This window comes from Stomoxys calcitrans, chromosome 1 (assembly GCF_963082655.1).
Source record: "Stomoxys calcitrans chromosome 1, idStoCalc2.1, whole genome shotgun sequence".
NCBI lineage: Eukaryota > Metazoa > Arthropoda > Insecta > Diptera > Muscidae > Stomoxys > Stomoxys calcitrans.
This window is the reverse complement of record NC_081552.1, coordinates 211,451,698-211,478,731: the sequence shown is the minus strand read 5'-3', so window position 1 is coordinate 211,478,731 and position 27,034 is coordinate 211,451,698. Positions and strand designations below refer to the sequence as shown.

At 40.0% G+C, this 27,034-nt stretch overlaps 3 protein-coding genes across 6 annotated transcripts; 1 reads left to right on the top strand and 2 right to left on the bottom strand.

The window, feature by feature from the left end:
• Positions 1-1,339: 1,339 nt before the first annotated feature.
• Positions 1,340-2,134, bottom strand: LOC106086046 (NADH dehydrogenase [ubiquinone] 1 alpha subcomplex subunit 5). The gene is made up of 3 exons (XM_013250558.2): positions 2,006-2,134; positions 1,651-1,812; positions 1,340-1,589 (listed from the first exon to the last, which is right to left on the bottom strand). Exons 1-3 carry the CDS (start codon positions 2,024-2,026, stop codon positions 1,398-1,400), a joined length of 375 nt encoding a protein of 124 aa, XP_013106012.1. The 5' UTR covers positions 2,027-2,134; the 3' UTR covers positions 1,340-1,397.
• A 1,194-nt stretch (positions 2,135-3,328) lies between these two features.
• LOC106086658 (UDP-glucose 4-epimerase) lies at positions 3,329-18,446 on the top strand. Of its 4 annotated transcripts, none has more exons than XM_013251412.2 (4): positions 3,329-3,612; positions 4,494-4,758; positions 17,308-17,598; positions 17,674-18,446. In XM_013251412.2, exons 2-4 carry the CDS (start codon positions 4,516-4,518, stop codon positions 18,193-18,195), a joined length of 1,056 nt encoding a protein of 351 aa, XP_013106866.1. In that variant the 5' UTR covers positions 3,329-3,612; positions 4,494-4,515; the 3' UTR covers positions 18,196-18,446. The 4 variants fall into 4 exon arrangements, with proteins under 4 accessions (XP_013106866.1, XP_013106891.1, XP_013106883.1 ...); XM_013251437.2 differs by lacking the exon at positions 3,329-3,612 and adding an exon at positions 3,681-3,829; XM_013251429.2 differs by lacking the exon at positions 3,329-3,612 and adding an exon at positions 3,681-3,861.
• Positions 18,447-25,234: 6,788 nt separating this feature from the next.
• LOC106086144 (probable trafficking protein particle complex subunit 2) lies at positions 25,235-25,976 on the bottom strand. The gene is made up of 2 exons (XM_013250691.2): positions 25,820-25,976; positions 25,235-25,758 (listed from the first exon to the last, which is right to left on the bottom strand). The coding sequence occupies exons 1-2, from the start codon at positions 25,904-25,906 to the stop codon at positions 25,426-25,428; spliced, it is 420 nt and encodes a 139-aa protein (XP_013106145.1). The 5' UTR covers positions 25,907-25,976; the 3' UTR covers positions 25,235-25,425.
• Between the last annotated feature and the right edge of the window lie 1,058 nt (positions 25,977-27,034).

Sequence of the window (27,034 nt, the reverse complement as noted above, 5' to 3'; positions counted from 1 at the left end):
AGTTAATAATATGAGTTTAAAATTTGTTTACTGATAAGCGAGCATCATTATCTGTTGTTCGTGCGAGAGTTGAGCTGGGTTCTATATGCTCTTTATAATTCTTACAGTGTGACTCAATTTTAACTTATTTGTTTTTATAATTAAAGGTCCTTAGTCTCAAGGTTGTTATAATTTACATAGAATATTGCCCTGCTTTGAAAGCCAAACCCCTTTTCCAGACTTTTTTAGACCAACCCAGATCGTCAGATCTAACATAGGGGTTTAATGTACTTTCCTCTACATACAAGAATGATTTGAGTTTGATGCGACCTACTTCTAGCGTCTACGCTGCGCTCCATTTCACTTCTCACTTTAACAAGTGAGATGGTCCTAATAAACGGAACACTGGGCCGATGCAGTCGAAGCTAACTAGATTTTAGATCTAGCAACCACTGCCGGGTCAGGATGTTCTTTGAGAGAAGAGTGAACTTGGAAGACAGAATAAGATTCAATGTACTTGTACAATGTGTGTCTTCAACCAGGGCTGCGGGGTCTGACCCTCGACTTCGGGTCGGAGTTGGGGTATTAAGCTGGAGTCGGGGCAAGCGTCTTCAACTTCGAACCGATTTTCGAATCCGGCTCAATAGTCCGACTTCGACTCCGATCGTCTCCGCATCCCTGCCTACAAGAACAGTTTTTTTTTTTTTTGTAATTTTCGGCATAGGTCAGGTTAGGCCAGTTTACAGTGACAGTCTGAAATCTGGCTCAGATTTAATTGTCATTTTGATCCACTTTAGCCTCAGTGCGAATCGCACCAACGATCAACGCCTACGAAGCGCTCAATTTTTGGCATACCAGTATCACAAACTTATTACCCCGGCACGGGATAGCTGTGGGCACCACACAGGCTGAAAGAACATTGAGGTCCGATCTGTGTGGTGTTCATTGCTGTCACGAGAAGCTTAGCTGCGAGCCCACAGGTCGCGTATATTGGAATGCTCCATACGGAGTAGCTACAGCGGTATCGAGTGGAGTCTCATTGAGAGATCGGGAGACACCGGCTCTTGCACAAATACTGAGTGCATATAATGCTCGATATGACAAGGCGAGTTATTGGCGCCTGTTCCCGCGGCGAGCGGTCCTTTGGACCGGGACGGACTGGCTCACCTACATGAGCTTGACGAAGATCGCTACCTCCATATGAGAATGTGGCAACAACAACAACAACAAACTTATTAAGCAATCCCATGGCTGCCGGTTGTACGTACCGGATTGGCCCGGTGGAGTCTTTCATCGGCGAGGGCTGCCGCCTCAGTGTACAACACACTATTACAACAGCAACAACAAACTTATTAAAACATTTCTAATTACAATCAATTTATTGAACTATATATTTTTTAAGGGACCACATATTTAATTTAAATCTTTGGCTCACTTAATTGAGCTGGTGGCCAGTCCCACTGTTTAGCTGGTGTTTCTTGAACTAATTTTTCCCAGGGCTTCCAGCCCAACATTTTACGAGCCAGAACCAATTCATTTTCGGCTTGGACAATCAATTCCTCGACTTGACCACAGCCAATTGCTTTCTCTAAAGCTGTGATATCTTTGTTCTGTAAAATTAAAAACAATTTGTCTTTTAGTATTCCTGGAAGTATTCTTATTTAAACTTACAGCTTCCACAGCTTTTGAACGTTGTTGAACAATTTGTTCAGTGTATTTGCGATAGGCGGCATCTTGTGGCATTTTAGCAACGGCCCTTAAAATTTTGCCATACAAAGCTCCAAGTGTATGATGGGGATTTGTGGCCACAGCCAATCCAGTTAAACCGGTGCTCTTAAATAAAAGGTTAGAACAATTAAAACTTTGTATTTTTACGAGCTCAATAGCAGAAATCCAGAGGAGTATGCCTCGCCGTATGACATAACAATAACAATGGACCCACAAGAACAAAATTTAACTATATTTTACACATACATAGGTGTTTACACCAAATTTAAAAATGGAAATATTTGTTATGGAAACTTACAACTTTCAATATCTTCGACATGACCTATTCGAAGCTTTAAGCAGGGATTTCCTTTTAATATATTTTGTAGAAATGAAGACCACAAAACTAATCCAAATGCTCAACGAATTGACAGTTGGCAACAGCTGGTATAAAACTTAAGATGCCATATTGTTTGTTTGTCCCACACGCACCCATTTAAATGATAACGTCTGGCTCAATAGCGCATTATTCAGCGTTTGACAATGGATAGGTATTGATATATATTGGGATGCCCAAAAAGTAATTGCGGATTTTTCATATAGTCGGCGTTGACAAATTTTTTCACAGCTTGTGACTCTGTAATTGCATTCTTTCTTCTGTCAGTTATCAGCTGTTACTTTTAGCTTGCTTTAGAAACAAAGTGTAAAAAAAGTATATTTGATTAAAGTTCATTCTAAGTTTTATTAAAAATGCATTTAATTTCTTTTAAAAAATCCGCAATTACTTTTTGGGCAACCCAATAGTAAAAAAGCATAATAAATCAAAATATAAAAATTAAATTTCATTACTTAAAATTTGAAAAATTGACACATCGTGAAATCGTTTTTTACTACTTCTAATGAAATTTTAGCTTATTTGTATTTTTGGTAAGATTTTAGCGACAGTCTCTATTGAAACTCATTCCCTAAGCACATTAATGTTTTGCAATACTGAATTGGTAAGTGAGAAGGAGGCCACCGTGGCGCAGAGGTTAGCATGTCCGTCTATGCCGCCAAACATCTGGGTTCAAATACCAGCGTGAACATCAGAAAATTTTGAAGCAGTGAGTATCTCCTTACTAATAATGGCTACATTTGTAAGGTATCCTGTCATGTTATAACTTCTCTACCAAGTGGTGTCGCCATGATGCACGCCGTTCGGAATCGGCATAAAAATGGAGGGCCCTTATCATTGAGCTTTAAAATTAAACGGACTACACTCATGGATATGAGAGTAGTATCCCCTGTTCCTTAATGGAATGTTCAGGGGAAATTTAGTATTAAGCGAGAAGGAGAGAAAGACAGGTTCTTTTCCATTCACTTAACTTACTAACCCTACAAGGAATCCATGACTGCCGCACTTGTAAAGCGAATACGTAAAAGTCCAATGTTTCTATTTTATTTAATTAAGTGTAACCGACCCCTAAGTATTTAGAAGGTTATTTTAATTGAACGACAATCTTATGTATGTTGGCCGTCAAAGCTTCCGACCTCCAAACTAAACAATACTACATCCCCAAAAAATGCTACCAGAGTGGCAACTACTAGTCGTTGTTGTTGTCATAATTGTGTATTTATGTCAAGTATAAATAAATATATATATTTTTAATAAGAAATATAAGTTTATCAGTCGATTTTTTACATTAAATGAAATGTACTTCAAGTTATCACTAATTCCATTCTTGATGAATTAATGCGTAAACATAGTGCACCAATGGTCAAAGCCGGAGCAAATAAATGTCAGAGTGCTGGAGAACACTGACAACAGATAGTGATATCGGAAAAAAACAAGAACATACAAGGCGCAGGGCACGTTAAGCGAACAGTCTTTAAAAAGCAGCTTTGAACGGTAGTCGTTGTGTTCGGTTGGGCTGTTCCAGTGAGTCAGTGAGTATTTTGCTTGGTGTCTGTGTTCAAATGTTCGTACGTTGAAAAAGCTAAGAAAGTTAGGGGAAAACAAGTGAAATTGTTAATGAACTTCAGTGCGAGCCGTCGGGTGATTTGGATATGGATGAACGTGTGTGTGTCCGTATGTTTAACAATGCGAGTGATTTATGGTGATAAGCGGTCTAACTGAAAATCTATAAAGAAAAAGGGCGTTAAGGTGTAGAAATTTAAATTTATAATTAATACTACGTAAGAATGAAAGCAAAAAAAAAAAAACAGAATCAGGTATTATTAACAGAGGTCAGCATCTTCTGGCCCATAATACACATTGTGTGTGAAGATTATTTTGACGACGTCCGACAAGTGACAGGCAAGTAGCCAGCTGCTTGCTCATCTTCCACTCACCTTGTTGGTATTTTTAATACGCAAACGTCGTCCAACACTTTTTGGGAGATATTGTTGCCTGACCAGTGGAGTAGAGTACAATCACATCTTCTTCATAATCTTACACATCTTCTAAACAAAAAAAAAAAAAAAACAGCTTATGATATTGACGACGTGTTTGTTTACACATTGTTGTAGCTTGTGTGAATCAATTTGTACACTAAGAGTATGAGAATCAGCAGTGGAACTTGAATAGTCAATGGGAGAGCAAAGATTTACAGAATACTAGCCATAGATTATACCATCCTCATCATTGCACTCCACCGTACATCGCCTATATACCTAGGTACAATCGCTTCATGGCCGCAATTGAAGAACATTTAGAATTTTGCTGACGTCAAGTATTTTTATTCTTTCATTTTTGCTTGTTTCTAAACAAATCAAACGGTGAAAGGAAATTTTTCCAATACAACTTTCGCTTTCCTACTCTGTTCCAGTCAATTTGATTAAGAATTCATCATGGCTCCACCGACTGTTCTGGTAACTGGAGGAGCTGGTTATATCGGCTCCCATACCGTTTTGGAGATGCTCAATGCTGGCTACAATGTTGTTTGTGTTGATAATCTATGCAATGCCTACAGTTCCGGCACAGCCAAATTGCCCGAAGCCTTGAACCGTGTGCAAGAGATCACCGGTAAAAAAGTACACTTCTATCGAGTCGATATCACCGACCGTGAACAAGTTCGCGCTGTATTTCAAGAGGTATGTATTTTTGTGTACACTAAACGTTTATAAAATTAAAATTTATTTGCCTACATTTGCTTGATAAATTTCATTGAGAATTTTTAATGCTTTACAGGTTGAGATTTTTTTTATTTTTGCTGAAAATTTTTTTTTTTGTGTTGTATTGGTTTATTGACCTTTCTTAATTAAATATTTTTTATGTTTTTCGCTGCGATATTTGAAGACAAAAATTTAACACGTTTTGGTTGTGCATCATACTTATTTAGCTAACAGATGCTTGGCGATTAAATCTTAAAAGCTCCAAAAGGATGTATGTACTCCATTGATGAGTACATAGCTTTTAATTTTGGGGTTTTTGCAAAATTTATATATTATTAGCCAATTTTCTAGGGTCAGTGTGATGTTTTATTGAGTTTCGTCCGACTATCACAACAAACCATCACATATCGCAATAAACCGCATTGTCTTGCATGCTAGACCTTTAAAATGAGTAGCAAATCCCGAGCAGTCATACCACCAAAATAGACGGAATTTCTTTACATCTGAGAACGTTGGACGAATGTCTATAACCACCTATAAAACCTCTGAGATAATTTCATCCTCTTATCTAAACTCCTATGAAGCATTCATATTCTTCATCGTTACTTTATTCTATGTCGATCTGGCGAGTCCCGTCTGTCAAAACAGCGCTATTGCTTATTGATTTAAATCAGTTTGGATAAAAAATAGCACAAATCTTGCCATGTTCATGTATGACTTCCATGCTATGATGTTACTTCCAACATCCATGCCAATACTGGTCCCAATTTCTCTACGAACTGGTAAAGTTACTATAAAAATAGATCTTTCAATTTGACTTTATAAGTACTTTGGACACTATTCTTATCTGATTTTATTGAATTGTTGCATGTGACATCATAGAGCGAGAGGCATCGACAGAAGAACTTACCGAAAAGAATACACAGAGGGTGTTTTACATAAAAGTTTCTAGTCAAGCAAATCTCTGATGGTAACTGAGCCCACGATTACCGCAATGGTAATTAGAATTACCAAGACAAATTCGATATCACGCAAACTCAAATGCCACATTCAGGAGCGTTTTGAGAAGTTTCACAGATATTATGCACTATGTATAAGCTCGAAATGGATCCTGAATCCGAGGATAATCCTTTGGCTAAACAGGAACGTGATTTGATCAATACTAACTTACGCCTTACTAGTTTGAAGGACTGCGTTGGAAAAAAGAATGGGCCTGGGGATCTACATTGAGGACCAAGCGACTGAGATATTTTTCCGACGCTAGTCTTCTTTGAGAATGACACGATCCGTATCCTTTTGCTGTCGGGCCATAGTGAAGTAAGGGAGAATGAAAAAAAAGATGAATTAGTCAGTGAAGGCCAGAGTTCTGCCATCAGTAAACGGGGGGTAAGGACTAGAAAACTCCTATGGGAAGATCCAGATCGTAAGCAGACGAGGTTAATCCTGAAAGGAAGTAAGAAGGAGATAATCACTAGACTTATACAGAATAGATTAGTATAGAATAAGTGATTGCGCGTGTAGGGCTTGTGGGGAAGAAGATGAGACGTAGGAGCATTTCCCATTTCATTGCCCGGCTTTCGTAGCTAACGAACTTCCTCACTTAGGTGGGGACAGCAGACTTCAAACAACTTAGGGGCGTGAAATGAAAAACATTAATGGGTGTTTGAGTGTTTCGTTTTTTTTCGAGACTACTTTTTTTTTAGATATTTAGAGGGCGCAACTGGCTTAGGTGTCTGTCGACAGTGCCATGGATGGATTCAAATCCGTACCACCTTTATAACCGAACCTAACCTATAAGACGAATATCGAGAACTAATTCCGCCACCGTAGGGCAGAGGTTAGCATGTCCGCTTATAACGCTGAACGCCTGGGTTTGAATCCTGGCGAGAACATCAGAAAAAAGTTTCAGCGGTGGTTATCTCCTTCTAATGTTGGAAATATTTGTGTGGATCTATGCCATTTGAAAAAAATGGTATGGCATCAATGTAAAAATTTCTCCACAAAGAGGTTCGCACAGCGGCACGCCGTTCGTACTAGGTTTTAAAAAGGAGGCCCCATATCATTGAGCTTTAAACTGGAATCGGACAGCACTCATTGATATGTGAGAAGTTTGCCCCTGTTCCTTAATTGAATGTTCATGAGCAAATTTGCAATCCTCCTACTTTTTGGGTTGTTTCTTTGTAATTAAAAACTTCACAAGGTTTCACATGTTTCGATCCCTCTGATGGTGGAGAATATGCGACTTTTTTGGACGCCCTCTTTATCTCCCTTCCACTCCCCTTCCCTCTAGGTGAGATCAATTTCAATCCTACCGACAAACGTTTGAGCTTGTTCTTATCCGTTGATAGGCATTCCTCGCACTCTTTGCCTTTCACTTGCTCTTACTTTACAGGTAGCTTTCCGACTTGTGAGCTTCAAGTTTCCAGCTTTAGATTGCTCGGTACCCACTAGCCCGTTGTCGATACCTTAAGATACAGCGAATTGTCCATGGCGGTGTAATGCATCTTGAAAGGAGAGATGGTTCTCGCTTTGGCTATTTAGTAAGTCCCCGCTTTTGCCAAGAAGGATCTGGGATCATAGTAATCTTCAGATCCAAGGCGAAAAAGGTCAGATCCTTCCTAATGCCCCCTACAATACATTTCTGACTGAGCCAACTCTACATTTCTAGAAAATGCTTCTCTCGCTCTCTATATTGCGCTCGGCTAGCTTTCTTTCCAACCTCTCCGGGGCATCAAGTACTGGTAACTCTTCTCCTTAAAAATCACATATTTAAAGATTGAGAGGAGTCAGGCGAACAGACTGCGAACGGTGTGTGGATTATACTCCCGAAGGCCTTTAGTTAACGGACAAGTCGGACAAAGTTAAAAGAACAACTTTGTATGTGGAGGTAGCGATTTTCGCCAATTTCTGACTGAGCCCACTCTACATTTCTAGAAAATGCTTCTCTCGCTCTCTATATTGCGCTCGGCTAGCTTTCTTTCCAACCTCTCCGGGGCATCAAGTACTGGTAACTCTTCTCCTTAAAAATCACATATTTAAAGATTGAGAGGAGTCAGGCGAACAGACTGCGAACGGTGTGTGGATTATACTCCCGAAGGCCTTTAGTTAACGGACAAGTCGGACAAAGTTAAAAGAACAACTTTGTATGTGGAGGTAGCGATTTTCGCCAAGCATTATAGGTTAGCAAGCTCGCTCTGGAAGCGTTATGGCCATTGGTTTTTTAAAGGTGCCAATAGCTCGACTTGTCATATCGAGTATTATAGGCATTCAGTATTTAAGCGGTGCTTAAATACTGAATCTCGTTCCGGGCTATACGACCGATCACTGCGGGAACATGATGGTCATTTGACTGAGACTTTTCATTCGATACCGCTGATTGTCCGTGACTGCAGTTGACGCTACTCCGTATGGAGCATTCCACTATCCACAATCGGTGGGCACGCCCGGCAGTTCTCAGCTAAGCTCGGGATAACGAAGAACACCACACAGCTTGGAGATCAAAGTCCCAGCCAAACGCATTACGATGAATACATTATCCCGTGCCGGGAAAAAGTTTTAATGATAGTCCCATGTTAAGGGGAAATCTTTCCCATTGGAGTAACTTTTGGTGATATTGAGCTGACTGTAGGACAGGAGGACAGGCCATTTACAATTTAATTTTCAACCAACCTATTCAGAGCTTAAGCGCCTCATTGCATCAAAATCATTACCCTCGGAAGAGGGCCAGCATACAAACATTTTGATCCCTCATAAGTATGTGTTCTCGAAAGAGGGCCCCCATACAAATGTGTTGATCCCTAATAAGGGTGTGTTCTCGAAAATGTATATATCAGGCTAATTTTTAATTTGGAATTTTTGTGTGTTTTTTTTTTTTATCTTTGCGGTAGAAGTATAATACGTCAACTTCGAAACGATGCGCCGCTATGGCGATAATGATAATTGGTTTAAGATCAATTATTTCTAAAGTTTTTACATATCAGTATTCACAAAACTTAATGTAGAATTGAAATAGGGTTATTTGACAAATTTTCTTTATAGAACTGTTTAATAAACCAATTTTAAGGCTTGTTTAAGGCTTCATTAATTAAGCATAAATTATCGTGTTGTCAAATCACGCCAAACATATCGGTTTAAATCCCGGCTCATTAAAACTGCAAGATTTGTTAACTTCCAGCTTTGTGAAACTTCTATGTAAAAAAAGGGCACTCTAAAGCCATCTGTTATAAAAAGAACCACTATGAGATAGACCTTCCATAATGCAAAATTTTTCTACAAAGTGGTGTCGATCACCAGCACGTCGCCCGTACATGCCTGTTAAAAGTCGAGGGCGAGATAGAAAACATTAAGTGGACAGCACTCATTGATATAAAAAGTTTCCCGAATTTGCTTAGGCAATTCGGGAGCAAATATGCATTTATCGCTTCGAAAGGATGACATCATTTGCTTAAAAAAACCAACTTATTATAGCAACTAAATTTGATTATTTCAATTATTTGGTAATTTCCCAGCAAACCAATCGGCTAGGTTAGGTTGAAAAGAGGGTGCAGATATTAATCCGCCCCATGCCACTATGGACATACACCTAAGCCAGTAATCGGCTTGTTGTGCGCTCTAAAAATAAATAGCCTTTAAAAAGAAAATTTTAAGTTAGGAATTCCGTGCTACTTACAAAATCGTTAATTGTTTTCAATACCACTCCCCTAAGTTGGTTCATGTCTGGTATTGTGTCTCCACCTAAGTGCCGATATCTGTTAGACGAGAAAGCCGGGCAATGACAAAGCAAATGCTCCAACGTCTCATCATCTTCCCCGCATGCCCTACACATGCTATCACTTGCCGCACCGATTTCACATAAGTGAGCTCGTAGTCCTATGTGTCCCGTTATGATACCAATAGCTATACTGACCTCCTTCTTGCTTCCTTTCATTAATAGCCTCGTCTTCTCGCGATCTGGATCCCCCATAGGATTTTCGCCGTCCTATCGACCGTTTCACTGCTCCACAATGTTGCATTCGTCGCCCACTCCCTTAACTCGGAATGCGTCGACCCGAAAGACTTCGGGTTAACTTTGGACGTTGCATACGACTTCGGATCCGAAATTGTTACGAAAGTCATATAGAATGGTTGACATGATTTCGGAACAGATCGAAGTTTCGGAAAGGGAATTTTTTTTTGCCAAAACTTCTTAGCGAATTCTGAACGATTTCGTATTGAAATTGGATGTGTAAATATGCATCCCATGTGTCAATGTGTTTAGGACATATGTACAACGAACGTGTAACAACAATAACATAAATCATATTTATTAAGAATTTGTCATTTACCTGGTTCAATAATTAAAAAAATCAAGCAAACAAAAAAAAAAAAACAAAAATTACCGTCTGTGATGAAGAGAAAGAAGTGCGTTTGTGTTTTCAATAACCGTTTTTATAGCCACCACCGAAGGATGGGCGTGTATTCATTTTGTCATTCCGTTTGCAACACATCGAAATATCCATTTCCGACCTATAAAGTATATATATTCTTGATCAGCGTAAAAATCTAAGACGATCTAGCTATGTCCGTCCGACTGTCTGTTGAAATCACGCTACAGTCTTTTAAAATAGAGATATTGAGCTGAAATTTTGCACAGATTCTTTTTTTTGTCCATAAGCAGGCTAAGCTCGAAGATGGGCTATATCGGACTATATCTTGATATAGCCCCCATATAGACCGATCCGCCGATTTAGGGTCTTTAGCCCATAAAAACCACATTTATTATCCGATTTTACTGAAATTTGGGACAGTGAGTTGTGTTAGGCCCTTCGACATCTTTCTCTAATTTGGCCCAGATCGGTTCAGATTTGGATATAGCTGCCATATAGACCGATTTCTTGATTTAAGGTTTTGGGCCCATAAAAAGCTCATTTATGGTCCGATGTTGCCGAAATTTGGGACAGTGTGTTAATTTAAGCCCGTTGACATACTTCTGCAATATCGCACAGATCGGTCCAGATTTGGATATAGCTGCCATATAGACCGATATCTAGGTTTAGGTTTTAGGGCCATAAAAAAAGCATTTATTGTCCGATTTCGCCGAAAATTGGGACAGTGCTTTGTGTTAGGCTCTTCGATATTTTTATGCAACTTGGCCCAAATCGGTCCAGATTTGGATATAGCTGCCATGTAGATCGATATCTCGATTTAAAGTCTTGGCCCCATAAAAGGCTCATTTATAATCCAATTTCACTGAAATTTGGCACAGTGACTTATGTTATACTTTTCGACTTCCGTGTCGTATATGGTTCAGATCGGTTTATTTTTAGATATAGCTGCGGTACTTATTAGTATTTGGTCCAAATCTGAACATATTTTGATATAACTGATATGGAACATAAGCTATGAAATTTTCACCGAATTTTGATGAAAGGTGGTTTACATATATACCTGAGGTGGTGGGTATCCAAAGTTCGGCCCGGCCGAACTTAACGCCTTTTTACTTGTTTTTTTTTTAAGACAATAACGAATGCATAGAACGGAATGATAAGATAATTTACAAGAACATAAATGAACACTTTTAGAAGTCTTTTTCATGATAGAACTTGTGGTTACATTGTGGTGTCTTTTTGTATGTTAATATAAGGGTGATGTCCTATTACCGCCACCATTTCTGAAACAATTAAACGCATGAATATCGATTCAACATGAAATGAAGGAGTTCCTTGATTCTGATATGTTTCTTAGTATTTTTTGTATCGAAAATCATTATTAGATAACGTGGGGAAATCACTATTTCTGAAAATGTAGAAAATGTGAATTTCAATTGCAGTGTTTCTAGCTATAGTCTGCCATATTTAAGTACATATGTGTGTTTTGATAATAAACTTAGAATTCTTCATATATTGCGATAAACGAGACCAACTGTGTTATCATGTGTTTTCCAATTTTTATCGCTTGTGTATACACACATATGTATTGTATGTACCCGAAAAGGGGAACAAATATTATGAGAAGTTGCTTCATAGAATTACGGTTTTTGCTTATCTAGCGCAATGGGGGTTTTTCGTTGCTTTGCAAGCAATGTATATGTGTTCAAAATGCCCGGCAACGCAGCTTTTTATTCTTTTTAATTGATCTTTATGCGATAAAAGGTAATACAGAATGTGCACTGCATTGGTTTTGCAATCATAAGCTGGGACTTGAATCAGTCTATTAGTCTATACTCGTAGAAAGTCTCCATTTTAAATATAACTTTGCGTTATTTTCCCCCAAGGTGTTGATCGGCCTTTAAATGACCAAAAAATGTTATTAGTAAGGTGAGAAGAAGTGGAATCGCCTTTTCGCCTTTTTCATACATATTAGGACACTGATGGAAACAGAAAACGCCAATAATTACATATTCAAATGAACGGCTTTAAAGGAAGAACACAGATGCCTATGGTATACTGCGAAATTTATCCACGTTGGTTTCAAAGTGGAATGGGGCTCTGGAGCAAGTCTCCTCCAATTGAGTTTTTTAGGGAGTCATACAAGCTTCCGGATGGAAGAAGCTTTGGCAGTAGCTGAAGGTCGGGCCGATGGAGTCGGCTGCCGCCGCAGTGTACAACACACTGCTACAACCCCTGGTTCATTGTGTTCGTCTTAGAAAGAAATGAAATTACAGATAAACCGAAAGAAGTCTCACCGACTAGAGAGCCGCCCCGTCAGATCAGAATGACTCGGGGATCGAAAGACTATAGAGAGCACAGTGAAGAGAAAAGGTGTTCACCCATAATCCTACGCCGTCTCCCTGCCATTGCGGAGCATTGGCACAGCAGGTGTTCGACAGTCTCCAACTACTCCTCATCCCTACAGACTCTGCGGAAATCCTCATCGTCCCAAGCCCATCGTCATGTCAGCGACCTGTTATTGCAGTGGCCGTTCCGGCCTTCCACCAACAATTTATGGTCGCTCTTTCCCAGCTCAAGAACAATCGACGTCTTCATTCCGGAGAATCTCGGCCACAGGGTCTTCAAGTCCCTGCAGCCCACAACGCCGATTATGTACATTCGCCGTAGTAGGCATCCACAATCTCAAACAGGGGGGTTCACCATCGGCATAGCACTCAGCACAGAATCCATCCGCATCCCAAAACTGGCCAGCTGGTCAGCCGCCTCGTTCCCTGCCTAACAGCAACCCCCAAACCTCAAGACGATCCTTGCGTTTTCCGAGCCTTCCAAGCCTCGACCTGCAGCCAGCGCCGTTTGACTGTCCACATAAATTGCGACAGCCTCCTGAGTAATAATCACATGCAAGATCTTGAGGATCGCAATAACCTCAGCCTGAAAGACAGCACCAGTCCAAAAGTCTATGTCACTCCCTTATTCAACAAAACACCTGCCCAAGTGGTCCCATCCAGCTTAGACCCTTTCGTATAAATAGCGGGACCTAAGATGGGCAGGACGCCCCCATCCCCAAGTTCCGCCCGGACAAAGTCCGTAGCGTCACCAATACCTAGTAGTTGTTTGTCGCCAGAACAAGCGAATGCCCGAAATGCAAAGAGCGCTATGTCTTTGACTCCCTCTGTCTGAGAGGTGTCCTCAACGCCGCGCATTCCACCTACAAGTGCGAATGTCTCAGATCTAGTTTCGTATTCAGTGCTACTCCCCACCCCCGATATCAGCATTGCCGAAATACGCTTCCTCTTCCAACATTCCGCGTAGACCCATCTTCTCGAGGATCTGGTGCCACACCAACTAAGCGACTTTGGGCCTTGTTCTGCTTCCGACTGTCACAAACTGAAGTATTATGAGCAAAGGACCTGTGTAGGCTGTCTTATGTGAATCCCAGTATTTTGAGTTAGGTGGTCGGAATCGTCATACACTCGATTCTCACATTCGACTAGGTTGACGTTTAACCAGTCGCAGGTGTCGTAAATGTGGGGCGTTAAGCCATGATAATGCAATCGTCCATTGTCGAAAATAGCTAGAGATTAGAGATACATATCAACGGAATTCATGCAGATCCTCAGAACTTGAAAAATGTCCCATAAGCCTCGTGAGGTGTAGTGTCTTAAACTGATGAGAGAGCGGAAATCTGTCTGTACGATTTTTTCTTGGCCAAATCCTTTTTTGGCTTCAGTAGCAGGAACTTTGTCCTCATATTCCAGACCGGAAACTTTAAATTTGTACAGAGACAGTTTGCATGCAATCCTCGCCAAACTCTTATGGGTGAGCACGGGGTACGGACCGATGGCTGCGGGAAAGTGATGGCCATTGGATACTCCAAGACGCTAATATCTCACTATATCTTATCGAGTAGCATAGACACTGAGTATTTAAGCAGGAGTCGGTGCCACCCGGCCTCTCACTGAGACTCTCAATATATCGCTAATTGCCCGCGACTGCAGTTGCATCTACTGCACATACCTGCGTAGCATTCCAATATCCGCAACCTGTGGGCGCGCCCGATAGCTCTCAATTGAGCTTCCCTTGATAACGATGAACAGTATATCAATCGGAGTTCAAAATTTCAATTTGTGTGTTACTTATAGTAATCCTGCGTCGGGTCCACAGATAGGTTGAGGGCCTTAAGATGGGGGCCACAAAATGTGTCAGCTTTTAATTTTTTGATGACCATCTATAGCTAGTAAAATTCTCTGCGGCTATAAAAAGGAGGTTCTTTATAATTGAACAAAGAGCTTGAATCCAAGAGAGCTCCCGGCACGGGATAGCTGTGAGTACCACACAGGTTGAAACATTGAGGTCCGATCTGTGTAGTGCTTATTGCTGTCATGATAAGCTTAACTCCACCGCCACCGGGCGTCCACAGGTTGCGGTTAGTGGAATGCTCCATACAGAGTATCTGCAGTCGCGGACAATCAGCGGTATCGAGTGGAGAACCTCAGTGAGAGGCGGGCAGCAGCGGCTCTTGCACAAATACTGAGTGTCTATGATGTCATATCGAGACAAGGCGGGTTATTGGCGCTTTTAAATAACCATTGGCCAAATTGTTACCGCGGGATCGGTCCTTTGGACCGGAACGAGCTTTATCACCTACAGGAGCTTGACGAGGATCGCCACCTCCACATGAAAATGTGGCTACAACAACATCGGAGAGAGCTCATTGATATGAAGTAAGACTCTCCTGTTTAATAATAACTTTTTTAATATCGCCTCCGGAACATCGAATATATGCCGTTCGGACTCAGTTGTAATGACGTTGGAAACGTTATCGTTGACTAAACCTGACATGAGGAAAGTTATCCCTCTCTTGTTTCCCTATGTATGTTACGTATAGAAAATGTTGTTGTTGCCGTAGCCACATTTGCATATAGAGGAGAGAGATCCTTGTCAAACTCTTATTGATGAGCAATTTCGTTTCGGTCCATACGACCGATCGCTGCGGGAACCTGAACGTATAGAAAATCCACTTTGGTTCATTTTTAGATACTTAATTGTTCCTAGATTAAGCTTTCAAAATAGTACGCTATTGCGTCACATTTGATTATTGCAGAAAATATATTTATAATTATCATAGTAATTTCAAGGTCAATCGAGAAATTTTCATAGCGAAATTTCAAGATCAAATATGAAACATATATTAAAAAGCTCATATAAACATGCGCGACTAATTGTCATACAAAAGGGGCGTTTTATTGACCAATTAAGCGCAGTATGCAATTCTGGCTTTCAGGTACGCAGCTCAAATGAAATTTTCTTTGCGTAACAGGGTGACAAATAGGCGTTTTTTCGCAACATCGAATGAAAATGTATGTTTTAATAGCTCCATGCAACATGAAATAAAGTTATCTGCAAATAAAAACGATTATTATTATTTGCCGAAAATGATAATAAAAATCCGCAAAATTATAAATCGATGTTTGTCGCCATGTTGTAATCTACGCAACTTTTTTTCGGTGGCGACATAAATGTCTTGGCTGCAACCGAAAATTTCGCTTAGTTTGTATGGAGAAAAATGCTATCCCCATTAAGCTAACTGGCGTATCTTTTCGCCGTTTATTAAAAGATATGGTGTCATCATTCAATTCAATCAATGACAACTAAAACATATTTTTCACTGATTAAACCTTCTGTGGCAAAATTGCTCAGGATTTTAATTAAACACATAGATGAACTTAGAGAAAAAATTATTTAAAATTAAAACGACTTATTTTGTTTGTTTTGTTGATAAATTATTTCAGAAGTTGTGTCAGTGCTGCCAACGTCAAAGTTCAAACGCATTTGGCGGAAGGAGCGTTTTATTTATCCTAATGGCTGCTACCATGATATATTCATTTATAGGTAGTGGCAGCAACAAAATATTGAGCGCACTGTCTGTCAAAATCAATGATTGGTACAACTCTGATTTTGCGTATGTTATTAGTTCGCGCCATTTTTCGTTGTTTGTGTGTGTGTTATAGTTCTTAACTACAATAAAATACACACACAACCAATAATCGTTGACAGATAGTGCACTTCGCGTTACGGTACACTACCTGGTAATTATGTCATGGCTGGTACTATGTTCGTTTTCACCGGTGAAAACACATGTTTTTCACGGTTACTTTTTTGAAACACTAAAAAAAATCTCAATGATAACATAATACTTTTATGAAAAAATGTTTCATAAGTAAAGAGGAAATGTCCTATGAATGAAATCAGCAAGTTCTTTTGCTTCAAAATCTATTATCTAAAAAATAGTAATCATAAAAAAAATTGCGCTAAAAGCGAACATAGTTGTTGTCATGTAGAGGTGCCGATCCTCGTCAAGCTCCTGTAGCTGAGCAAGTTCGTTTCGGTCCAAAGAACCGATCGCCGCGGGAACAGGGTGGCCATTGGTTATTTAAAGGGGCCAATAACTCGCCTCGTCACATCGAGCATCATAGGCACTCTGTATTTGTGCAAGAGCCGGTGCCACCCGATCTCTCACTGAGACTCTCCGCTCGGTACCGTTGATTGTCCGCGACTGCAGCAACAGCTATTCCGGATGGAGCATTTCACTATCCGCAAACTGGACGCGCCCGATAGCTCGCAGCTAAGCTTCTCGTGACAGCAATAAACACCACACATATCGGACCTCAATGTTCCGGCTTGTGTGGTGCTCATAGCTTTCTCGTGCCGGGGCGAACATAGTACCACCCTTAAGCTAACGAATCCTCTAGACTTGATAAATAAAATACAGCAAATGCATACTTTTGCTGTGTTTTATTTTGGTACTAGATACACAAGCGGCGAAGGAAAATCATTAAACACAAAAAAAATGGATCCAGTGCAAGTCAATTTGTTTTGACATCCCCTGTTCTTCCAACTCCCAATTCAATTGCTCAATTTTGATCGGCTGTTAAATCCTTCTTGACCTCGTAAATTTAGAGTCTTAAAAGCAATATTGGCACTTTTTAATGTTTTTTTTTATTTTATGTCATATTGCATCGATCGATTCTTGTTGCCAAGAAAAGAATAAAGAAATGAGCTAGGTGTATGGGATCGCTGGGCTAGTTTTATACAACTGTTTAATTATTGACTTAAAAAAAATTAACTTTTTTTCGTATACATCCACAATTCTTTTCAGCATAAAATTGATATGGTTGCACATTTTGCTGCTCTCAAGGCTGTTGGAGAATCATGTCGCATTCCATTGCAATACTATCACAACAATATGACGGGGACAAATGTTTTGCTTGAAGCTATGGCTGATAACAACGTCTTCAAATTCGTCTATAGTTCCAGTGCTACAGTATACGGCGAACCACAATTTCTGCCCGTCACTGAACAACATCCCGTAGGCAACTGCACTAGCCCATATGGTAAAACCAAATATTTTACAGAGGAAATTTTAAAAGATTTGTGTAAATCTGATAAGGTAAAACGCGCCAGTCAAACCAAGTATTTCATGTATATCGATGCTAAATTAAGTTGTTTTATGTTTTCCCTTTAGCGTTGGGCTGTTGTTTCTTTGCGGTATTTCAATCCTGTTGGAGCTCATCCCAGTGGTCGTATTGGGGAAGATCCTAATGGTGAACCAAATAATTTGATGCCATACATTGCACAAGTAGCTGTGGGCAGACGTGATTGCCTGCAAGTATACGGTTCAGATTTTCCTACCAAAGATGGCACCGGTGTACGTGACTACATACACATAGTCGATTTGGCCGAGGGTCATGTTAAAGCTTTAGATAAATTACGCAATATAGCGGAGACTGGATTCTTTGCCTTCAATTTGGGTACAGGTGTGGGTTATTCCGTTTTGGATATGGTGAATGCCTTCCAAAAAGCTTCGGGCCGTGAAATAAAATACAAACTAGTTGATCGGCGTTCCGGTGATGTGGCCACTTGTTTTGCCGATGCAGCTCTGGCTGAAAAGGCTTTGGGCTGGAAGGCCACTCGTGGTGTTGATGAAATGTGTGTCGATACTTGGCGCTGGCAAAGCAATAATCCCAATGGCTATGCTGTCAAATGATCCTCTATTGCCAACTATCCGCGCAATCCCAACAACATACTGCACTATATATTAAATGCTACTAAGCTATTGTTAACGAAACATTCTTTGAAATATGTATTGATTTTATTGTTTGAGTGTTGACTTGTTTTCCATTCTCTGTGTGTCTCTTGCTTGTGTTGTGTTGTGTGCTTCTTGCCAATTACAAAAGCAAACATTGTGCAAATGATGAAATGAGGAATATCTACAAATATATCCCAATCATCCTTTTATTTTTTATGTATCCCCTTTTTACTATGCATAGTCATTGTTTCAACTAAAGTAACGTCCTTATTGTATTAAATGCATTTTCCAAGTTTTGTTCCTCTAAAAACACTTTCCAAATATCTATTTATAGTTTTTAGCAAATTATGTATTTTTTCAAAGCGTTTATATTTAGTTAATTTTTTTTTTAATTAAATAAATCAACAAATGCATTTAAGCATTTTACTTTTATATCATCATGATAAATATATACAAAATATATGTATGTGTATTAATTATAAGAGACTGTATGTATTGTTGTAATGTAAAAATGAAATGCTTTTCTGCAAATAATACATCTATTTTGTATATAAAGACAAAAAAAAGTACAAAACAATGTGTTTTCAAACAGAACCAATTTTCAAGTTACGCAGAGGTGAATTGAATTAGTACACTGCGAAGCATACGACAAACTTGTGCCGTTGGAATTGGTATCGAGTGTAGAAAGAAGCCTTAAATCAATCTAAAGCCAAGTTCAGCGCACAAAACGCCCCGAAGGAATGAGCAAAATATATTCAGCCAACAGCTGCCGCCCGCCTTATATGAGTTGTTCAAATACCGTAGTTAAGTCTTTATTTCCCAGAGAATGCAGCGGACCTCACAGATAAGTGAAGTGATTAACTAACGAACACAAGCTGAATATATAGCTGACGCATTTGTGAAGCAATATAACGTAAATGACCCCATTGGGAAATTGTAATCAACTGATCTCCGTGGCAAGATTGATGAGATTGTGCATTTCATGAGTCGGAAGAACATATTGGCCACAGCGATCCAGGAGACAAAGCTGACCAACACCTGCAGCTTGCACAGTTATCCCGGATACAATGTGTTACGTAAGGATCGCTCAAGGAATGGAGGTGGGGGATTGGCCTTCGTGATACACCATTCCGTGCAATATAGACCCATCTCGAATGCGCCTGGCGCTAGTGACCCCAACATGGAGTGCATGGTGATAGCAGTCAGGTTCGGTACAGCCGAGATAGAGCTATACAACGTGTACATACCGCCGGTTGCTAGCTGTGTCCTAATTAATGGCCAAGCTTACAACCCCGACATATGTGGATTACTATCTGGCCAAAATCATTTTCCCCACGGTGAATGAGGATGCCCCCACTAGGATTACGAGGAGGTGCAGCAGCTCGCCAGACATTTCCATTACATCTACTGATCTCCTGAGTGACGTATCCTGGCTAGCCGTCATCTCTTTGTGGTCAGACAACCTCCCCCTAATTCGACCATCGACCGACCACTCGACTTCATAACCTCTAAGCGCCGGGCGTTTATCAATCAGAGATTATACCAATCGCCGCTTCAGCCAACTGCCCCCCTCCTCGGGTGTGCTAGTGGCCGAAAGAAAATTCCCAGACATCATTAACGCAGCAGCCGCTCGCTTTATACCAGTGAGGCCCAATTTCCCGGCACAGGCAGTGGTACTCGCAGACGGGCGTGATGGGATTTGTTGTATGGACCGCACTAACCGCACTAAATAAGCGGAATTTGTGGCTGGAACACTTGGAGCAATGTAACTTAGGCACCGGTTTAGGCAAGCTGTGGTCCTCTGTTAAGTCACTCTCGAACCCCAGTAGACGGAATGACAGGGTCTCAGTCACTTTTGGCGAAATAACCGTGACTGATTCAAAGAGATGCGCCAGGTTGTTCAACCGTCAACAGGGCAAGGAGAAGAGCAATTCGCCATATCCGTGGTCTCCGAGCCGATGGACAGCCATCACAATTTACCGTGGGCGAAGTTACGAATGTCATCCGTGGCGCCAAATCATCCAAGGTGTTGAAGAATCCGGATTTACCTGGAGTTGAGTACCTTACTACTGTCCTCTTTGAACACTCTTATAGTTCGCGATGTCTGGAAAATGGGCAGAGTGATCTCGCTACTGAAGCCTGGAAAGGACCCAAATTTGGGGGATTCGTACAAACCGATCTCTACATGGATTTCGAACAACAACCGCTTTGCATGCCATCACCGTACACATTTGCCGTGGCTTCAATCAGCCCAGGCCATATGATAGGAGGTCCTCGTGGCACTGCACCTATCGAAGGCATTCGACACTGTCAGCCATGCAAAACTATTTGAGAACATCGCCAACACGTCACTCCAGCCAGGCCTGAAACGATGGGTCGCGAATTATCTGTGTGGTCGGCAGTCATTTGTGGAGTTTAGGGATAAGAAGTCGAAGCACCGTAGAGTCAAACAGGCACTGTTTAACCTCTACCTATCCTCCAGACGGCATAGAGATCGTATCATATGTGGACGATTGTACGATCATGGCATCAGGCCCCCATCTACCCATTGTTGACGTCAGCGAGAGATTGAACGTCTACCTCAACGAACTTGCCTCATATTTCGCTGCAAGAAATCTGAAGATATCTGCCATCAAATCTTCAGCCACATTGTTCACTACAAATACGCGTGAGGTGAATACTGAGATGACTGTGATGGTCGATGGAGAAATGATTCCGACCATCGAGTGTCCCAAAATACTTGGCGTCACATTTGACAGCATTTACACATTCTCCCCACATGCCACAGCAATTTGCAATAAAATCAAAAGTACAAACAAGGCCCTCAAGTCACTTGCTGGCAGCACTTGAAGTGCAGACAAAGAAACCTTGCTGACCACGCACAAAACAATTGGCCGGTCTGTGGTAAGTTATGCAGCGCCAGTGTGGTCACGTCAACTTTGTGACACGCAGTGGAATAATATTCAGATCTGTCAGAATGCTGCCCTCCGAACTGCGACGGGCTGTCTCCTCAGTTCTCATGTGGACCACCTCCATCAGGAGACAAAGATCCTACCAGAGCGAAGACATAACTACATGCTGTCTAAGCAATATCATCATCTTGTGGATTGATAACCACCGCCCAGAAGCGTTAAGGTAGATCTACATGATCTGGAGCGTGAGGTTCAGCGCTACAAGAGAGATCTTCTAGGGCATATCAAGCGGCATATCAAGCTGGTCTAGACAACATTCATGCAGACACGGTAGCAGATGCGGTAAATGACTATCGGGTGAATGTAGTCTTTGGAGAACAACCGCCTCCCATTGCACCTGAAGAAATTGACCTCCCCCGTCAAACCAGAGTAGTTCTCAAATCCTACAGAGCAAGGATTGATGCCGACGTGCAAGATGTATGACCCGGTTGTAACCAGGGACCGCACGATACCCATCACCTGTTTAACTGCCCAGCCAGACCCAGATCCCTGTGGACGCACCCCATCTTAGTCGCATAGTTTCCGGGACTTGACACTCAACAGAATCAAGCAGTCGCAAGATAGAACACAACAAACTGCTAAAAAAAACAACGACAACAAGGGGTCTCGTTTAAATTTCTTACCAAATTTTTGAGACAAAGTCAGGAGTGAAAAAACCCCTCTAATCGCTGACGGACACACTTGGGGTGCAAAAAAGAAACCTAGTTGACTAATATACGAAAATTGGAAGCCATAGTAGTATGCATAGTGAAGTAACATCAAGATGTACCAGATTGCGGATTGACTACGACAGGCTACAGCTTCATCATGACACAAGCGTACGTTGTCTAGGCAGTATCGCATTTCTATTTTTGCCATCCAATGGATAGCAAACTAACGGCCGGAGACTGAGTTGTATTTCTCTTGTCTACGGATCCTCCAGTATAAAAGGCTGCCTATATATCATGCAGCTTATTATCAGGTTTGAGATACTTTTTTGATCAATATGTACATAATATATATATCCTTTATTTACAGTTGAAGTATATAAAACATATAACAACAACCATTAAATGGTGTCCTCATTGCGGCTGTGATGCACAAACAAGCCATCCTTAGAATCCGGTTGGGTATTGAACAGTAGGTGGGCTTTTGAACCGTCGTCCACCAAACCACAAGACCATATAGCATTATAGGTCTGACAACTGCAGTATATACCCAATGCATAAGGTGCGGTCTAAATCCCCAACTTTTGCCATATCTCTCTTGTAGGTGTATAAGGCAAGAGTTGCCTTTTTCGCTCTTTCCATAATGTTGGATTTGAAATGCAATTTCCAGTACTACTTTTGTCTTGCACGGATTTACACCTAGTCCACTTCACTGTTGCACGTAGAGCTCCCTGAAGTATATCTCTTAGAGTGCTGGGAAACTTTCCCCTAACCGCAATTGCCACGTCATCAACAAACGCGACCACTATTACACCTTTTTCTTCCAGAGACAATAATATTTTTTTAATGGCTATATTCCTCCTTGAGGTGTTCCTCATACATATCACCAAGCCTGCCGTGATGCATCTTTCAGTAAGTAAGTTATTAAAAAACTTTCTTACGGTAGAGTTGATGCCTAGAAACTCCAACTCATTCATGATTGACGTCGGTTTTATCTTCAATGTCAAGAAATGCTACCATCGTATATTCCTTGACAGCGAGAGAACCGTGTATGTAGCAGACTAGGTCGTGAAGGGCTGTTTCAGTAGGCTTGCCTTTACGCGGCATAAAGGAGCCGAAATTTGGATTTTCAACTCAGACATAATTTCCCCAATAGCCGACGAATGCATACCAGAGTCAACCTCTTCTGGCGCCACATTGTCCGTTGGAGAGTTTCCCGGGAAATGTGTATAAACGAGTAGTTCTAGTGTTTCCTCACTAGACGTTGTCCATATATTCTCCTCTCTATGTATCCCAAAATTTCAATCACAATTGAAAAAAAAAAAAAAAATCTGGATACAATCAAAAAAAATTTTTGATTCAATTAATTTTTCAATTGAAAAAATGTTTATTTTCAATTAAATTTTTAGTTGAAAAAATTTCTTAATACAATAGTTTAGTTTAAGCTCAATGGTAAGAGACCTCGTTTTTAAAGCCGAGTCCGAACGGCGCACAGTGCTACGCTGGTGGACAAAAATCGAAAATGAAAATTGTTATGAAATTTGTTACAAAAACCCGTGAAATAAAAAGATTTAAATTGTTGTTTATGTAAGCAAAATGGATTTTTTAATTGGGGTACCAAAATAGGTTTTTATACGGCACATCATGATCATACTCATCGTGTGAACGTTTTAATTAGAGCTTTTGTCAAAAACGGTACATCGATTTTGTTCTTTTTATTTTTCCATACTTTTCTTCTCTTTTTATAACTTTATCTTAAACAGAATGTCTTTTTTAATCACCCTTATTCCCGTTGTCGAAGGCGAAAATATACAGTAGCCGTAGTCAAAGGCGAATTTCACATTTCGTGGTATTCAGTAACTTATATATCAATCATTTTCATCAAATTTCATAGTCGAATTCGACTAACGTGATACCAAAAATGTAAACAAATTTTCGTCTTCGATAACCATAATACCATTTTGTAAAAATTTCGACATATCGGAAATATCTGTCAAATTATGATTACGATTAAAGTCAAGTGATTTTGATTTTTCAGCCATGATTGATGGTTATGTGTACATGTGACGCATACACCCTTATTTCACCAAAACTATTACAATTGCCAAGCATCATGATGTGCCTTGTAAACTGAGCATTAAAGAGGACATAACTGAAAGCTCATTTGTCAACGACAGGTGCCACAGACATGAACATATGGTTATTACCGTTAGTTTTAAATAAGAGGCAAAAATAAAGCAAAAACTATCAAAATTGAAATTTTCAGTAGCGGCTTGGGCAGCCCTTATTCTTTTTCAGTGTTCTTCATTGAAGTGTCCTGAATCAAAAAATGTAAATTTCAGCTGTACGATCTTGCATCAATTCGGAGTAAAACGGAAAACACAATTCGGGGATAAAGTTGTAAGTTTAAATAAACGCCTTCTTTAGGCTTAAAAGCTCAAATCAAGAGATTGATTTATATGGGAGTTATATCAGGTTATATACCGGTTTGGACTATACTTGGTGACGTTTTTGAGAATCATAGCAGAAGTCATTGTGCAAAATTTCAGACAAATCGGATAATAATTGCCCCGTCTGGAGGCTCAAGATATTATATATGATGCTCGATATGACAAGGCGAATTATTGGCGCCTTCAAATCACCACCCCGTTCCCGCGGAGATCGTCCTTTGGCTACAACAACACAATGAACACCACACAAAACGGAGCTCAAAACTCCATCCTGTGTCGTGCTCATAGTTATACCGTGCTGAAGTGCCACCTCTTGGGGAGAAGTTTTGAAATGGCATAATACCTCACGAATGTCGCCAGCATTAGAAGGGGATAGCTTCCGCTGAAATTTTTTCTTTTATGTTTTCGCCAGAATTCGAACCCAGGCGTTCAGCGTCATAGGCGGTTACCTCTGTGCAACGATGGCCTCCCACTAATAATTTAAAGGCACCAATAAATTTACTAATGGTTTCGTGTTTTCATGCCCAATATATAAATACATACGTAATGGCAATCCTTTTGTTGGGTTAGAGAGTACGGATATTACACCTTAGCTAGAAATCGGCTTGTTGTGCGCTCTAAATACTAAAAAGCAACCTCGCAAGAGAAAATATAAGTCAGGAATTCCGTGCTACTTACAGCATCACTAATTGTTTTCCATACCATGCCCCTAAGTTGGTTCATGTCTGGAATTATGTCCCCAACTTTTTGTTAGTCCTGCAAAAAAAATCTAATATCGTTGCGAGGTTCTTGAGGACTGGGCAAGGAGCTGACTAACAAAGACCGTCTGTAGTGTGATTTTTTGTTAGTTTAAATGCTACCCAGGTTATCCTGGTGTTCGTTGTTGTTGTAGATGAATGTAAGGGAATATAAACTCAAAGAAGACCAATGCATTGTAACATAAATTTTATATTATACTCTTTAAGGGTTTTAACATTTGTAAGTTTTTTTGTTTTATTGTACAAAATTGAATTACCTTAAATAGATTACTAAAATAAATCGTAATAATATAAATTTAAATAAAACGTACCTCACATAACAGCAGGTACACACATATATACATATAAGCAACTCCCACATTTAAGATAACAAATATTTTCGCCCATATAACTGAGCCTTTTTTTCGAATGTTGGTGATTTAATTGGTGTATTGATTTTATAGAAGGAATTCATGGAATACTTAACATAGGTTTCATAAATTTCATTAAAGAAATTCTTTATGCCCTCATCATTCTTCTGGTCATGTACTATTATGAATCGTATCTGACTAGCAGTCACAAAGGCTGACACAAACCATTGATTGAAACGGTCGATGGACTTTAAATACATGCTTGGGGTTTTCCACTTGTGTTCGTCCACCAAATCTAGAGCAGCATGAGCTATGAATTGACTTAGATGGCGGTGATCTTCTTTCTGAAAACAAGGGAACATTAATATGAATCGCCAAGCATAGTTCTATCTACGATTTACTTACTCTGACTTCTTTGCTGACGGTAGTAAATTCCATTTCGAAGATGGGATTATCTTGGTGACCCACAATAACGAAATAAAAAGTGGGCATTTTTGTAATCCTACTGGAAAATGGGAAAACTGCACTGCTGGATAGAAAACAAACTAATTTATAATCAGCTGTTTAACGACATATGCCTTGCCAGATTGGGGCTACCAAAGATTGGGGTTGGTTAGGTATTGGGCATTATACTGTAGTTTTCTTACAACAGTTAGATGTCAGCATTAGTATTTTTAAATGTGGTGAATTTAAAGGTAGATTAATAACAGGCATTTCTGAATAATGAAGGGTAACGTCACTTGCCGACGACAAAAAGTTGAAAGACCCATGAATATTGAGGATGCCAAATCGTGCCAATTAAATATTTCACAAATAGGAGAAAACGTAAACTAAGAACGAATATAAAAAGAAAATTAGTTGAGAAACTCAAGCACTGTCAAAAATTCAAAAAATAATGTGTCGGCTGATCGTTTGACACAACCTTATTAAGTGAATCCTGCATGTACCAGCTTGAATGCCGGAAATGTATCAATCCAACATTACTATCGGCATTTTATCATTCATGTTTCGCTAAATAGTTTTATATTATCGGCTGCTATTGGTATTGGTTTTGGTTGTGTGTGTGTATTATAGTTAATAACCAAGGCGGATTTAACAAGGTGGTCTCACGCGAACAGTTGTTAACAGCCGGCCAGGTTTGACGGTATTAAAATGTCAGATTTTTGTTTGCATTATCTTTGTTGTTATCTTCTTTCTCCCATACACGCACACAATTTTGTTTATTTGTGTTGGCAAAACGTTAAACAAGCTGATAGCAAAATGGCGGATTACACCATATGACTTGTGGTTGTTGTACAAATGAGACCACCTTTAATTGCTTCGCCATGGTTAAGAACCATAATACACACACACAACGACAAAAGGTGGGAACTAGTAACAAACACAAAATCAGAGTTGCACTAAAGGCTCTATCACACGACATGTTCTTGTCTTATGGCATGTCACTTTTTATGTATTTTTGGTATTTCATTATGTGTGTCAAAATTGCCAATTTACATACGATTCATCATTTTTGCTATCACACTATGTTATAATATGTTATTTTTGTTTGACATAACCAAAAAGTTGAAGCAAAAGCTGATTTTAGATGGTTTCAAATTGTTAAAGTTGTGAAGTTCA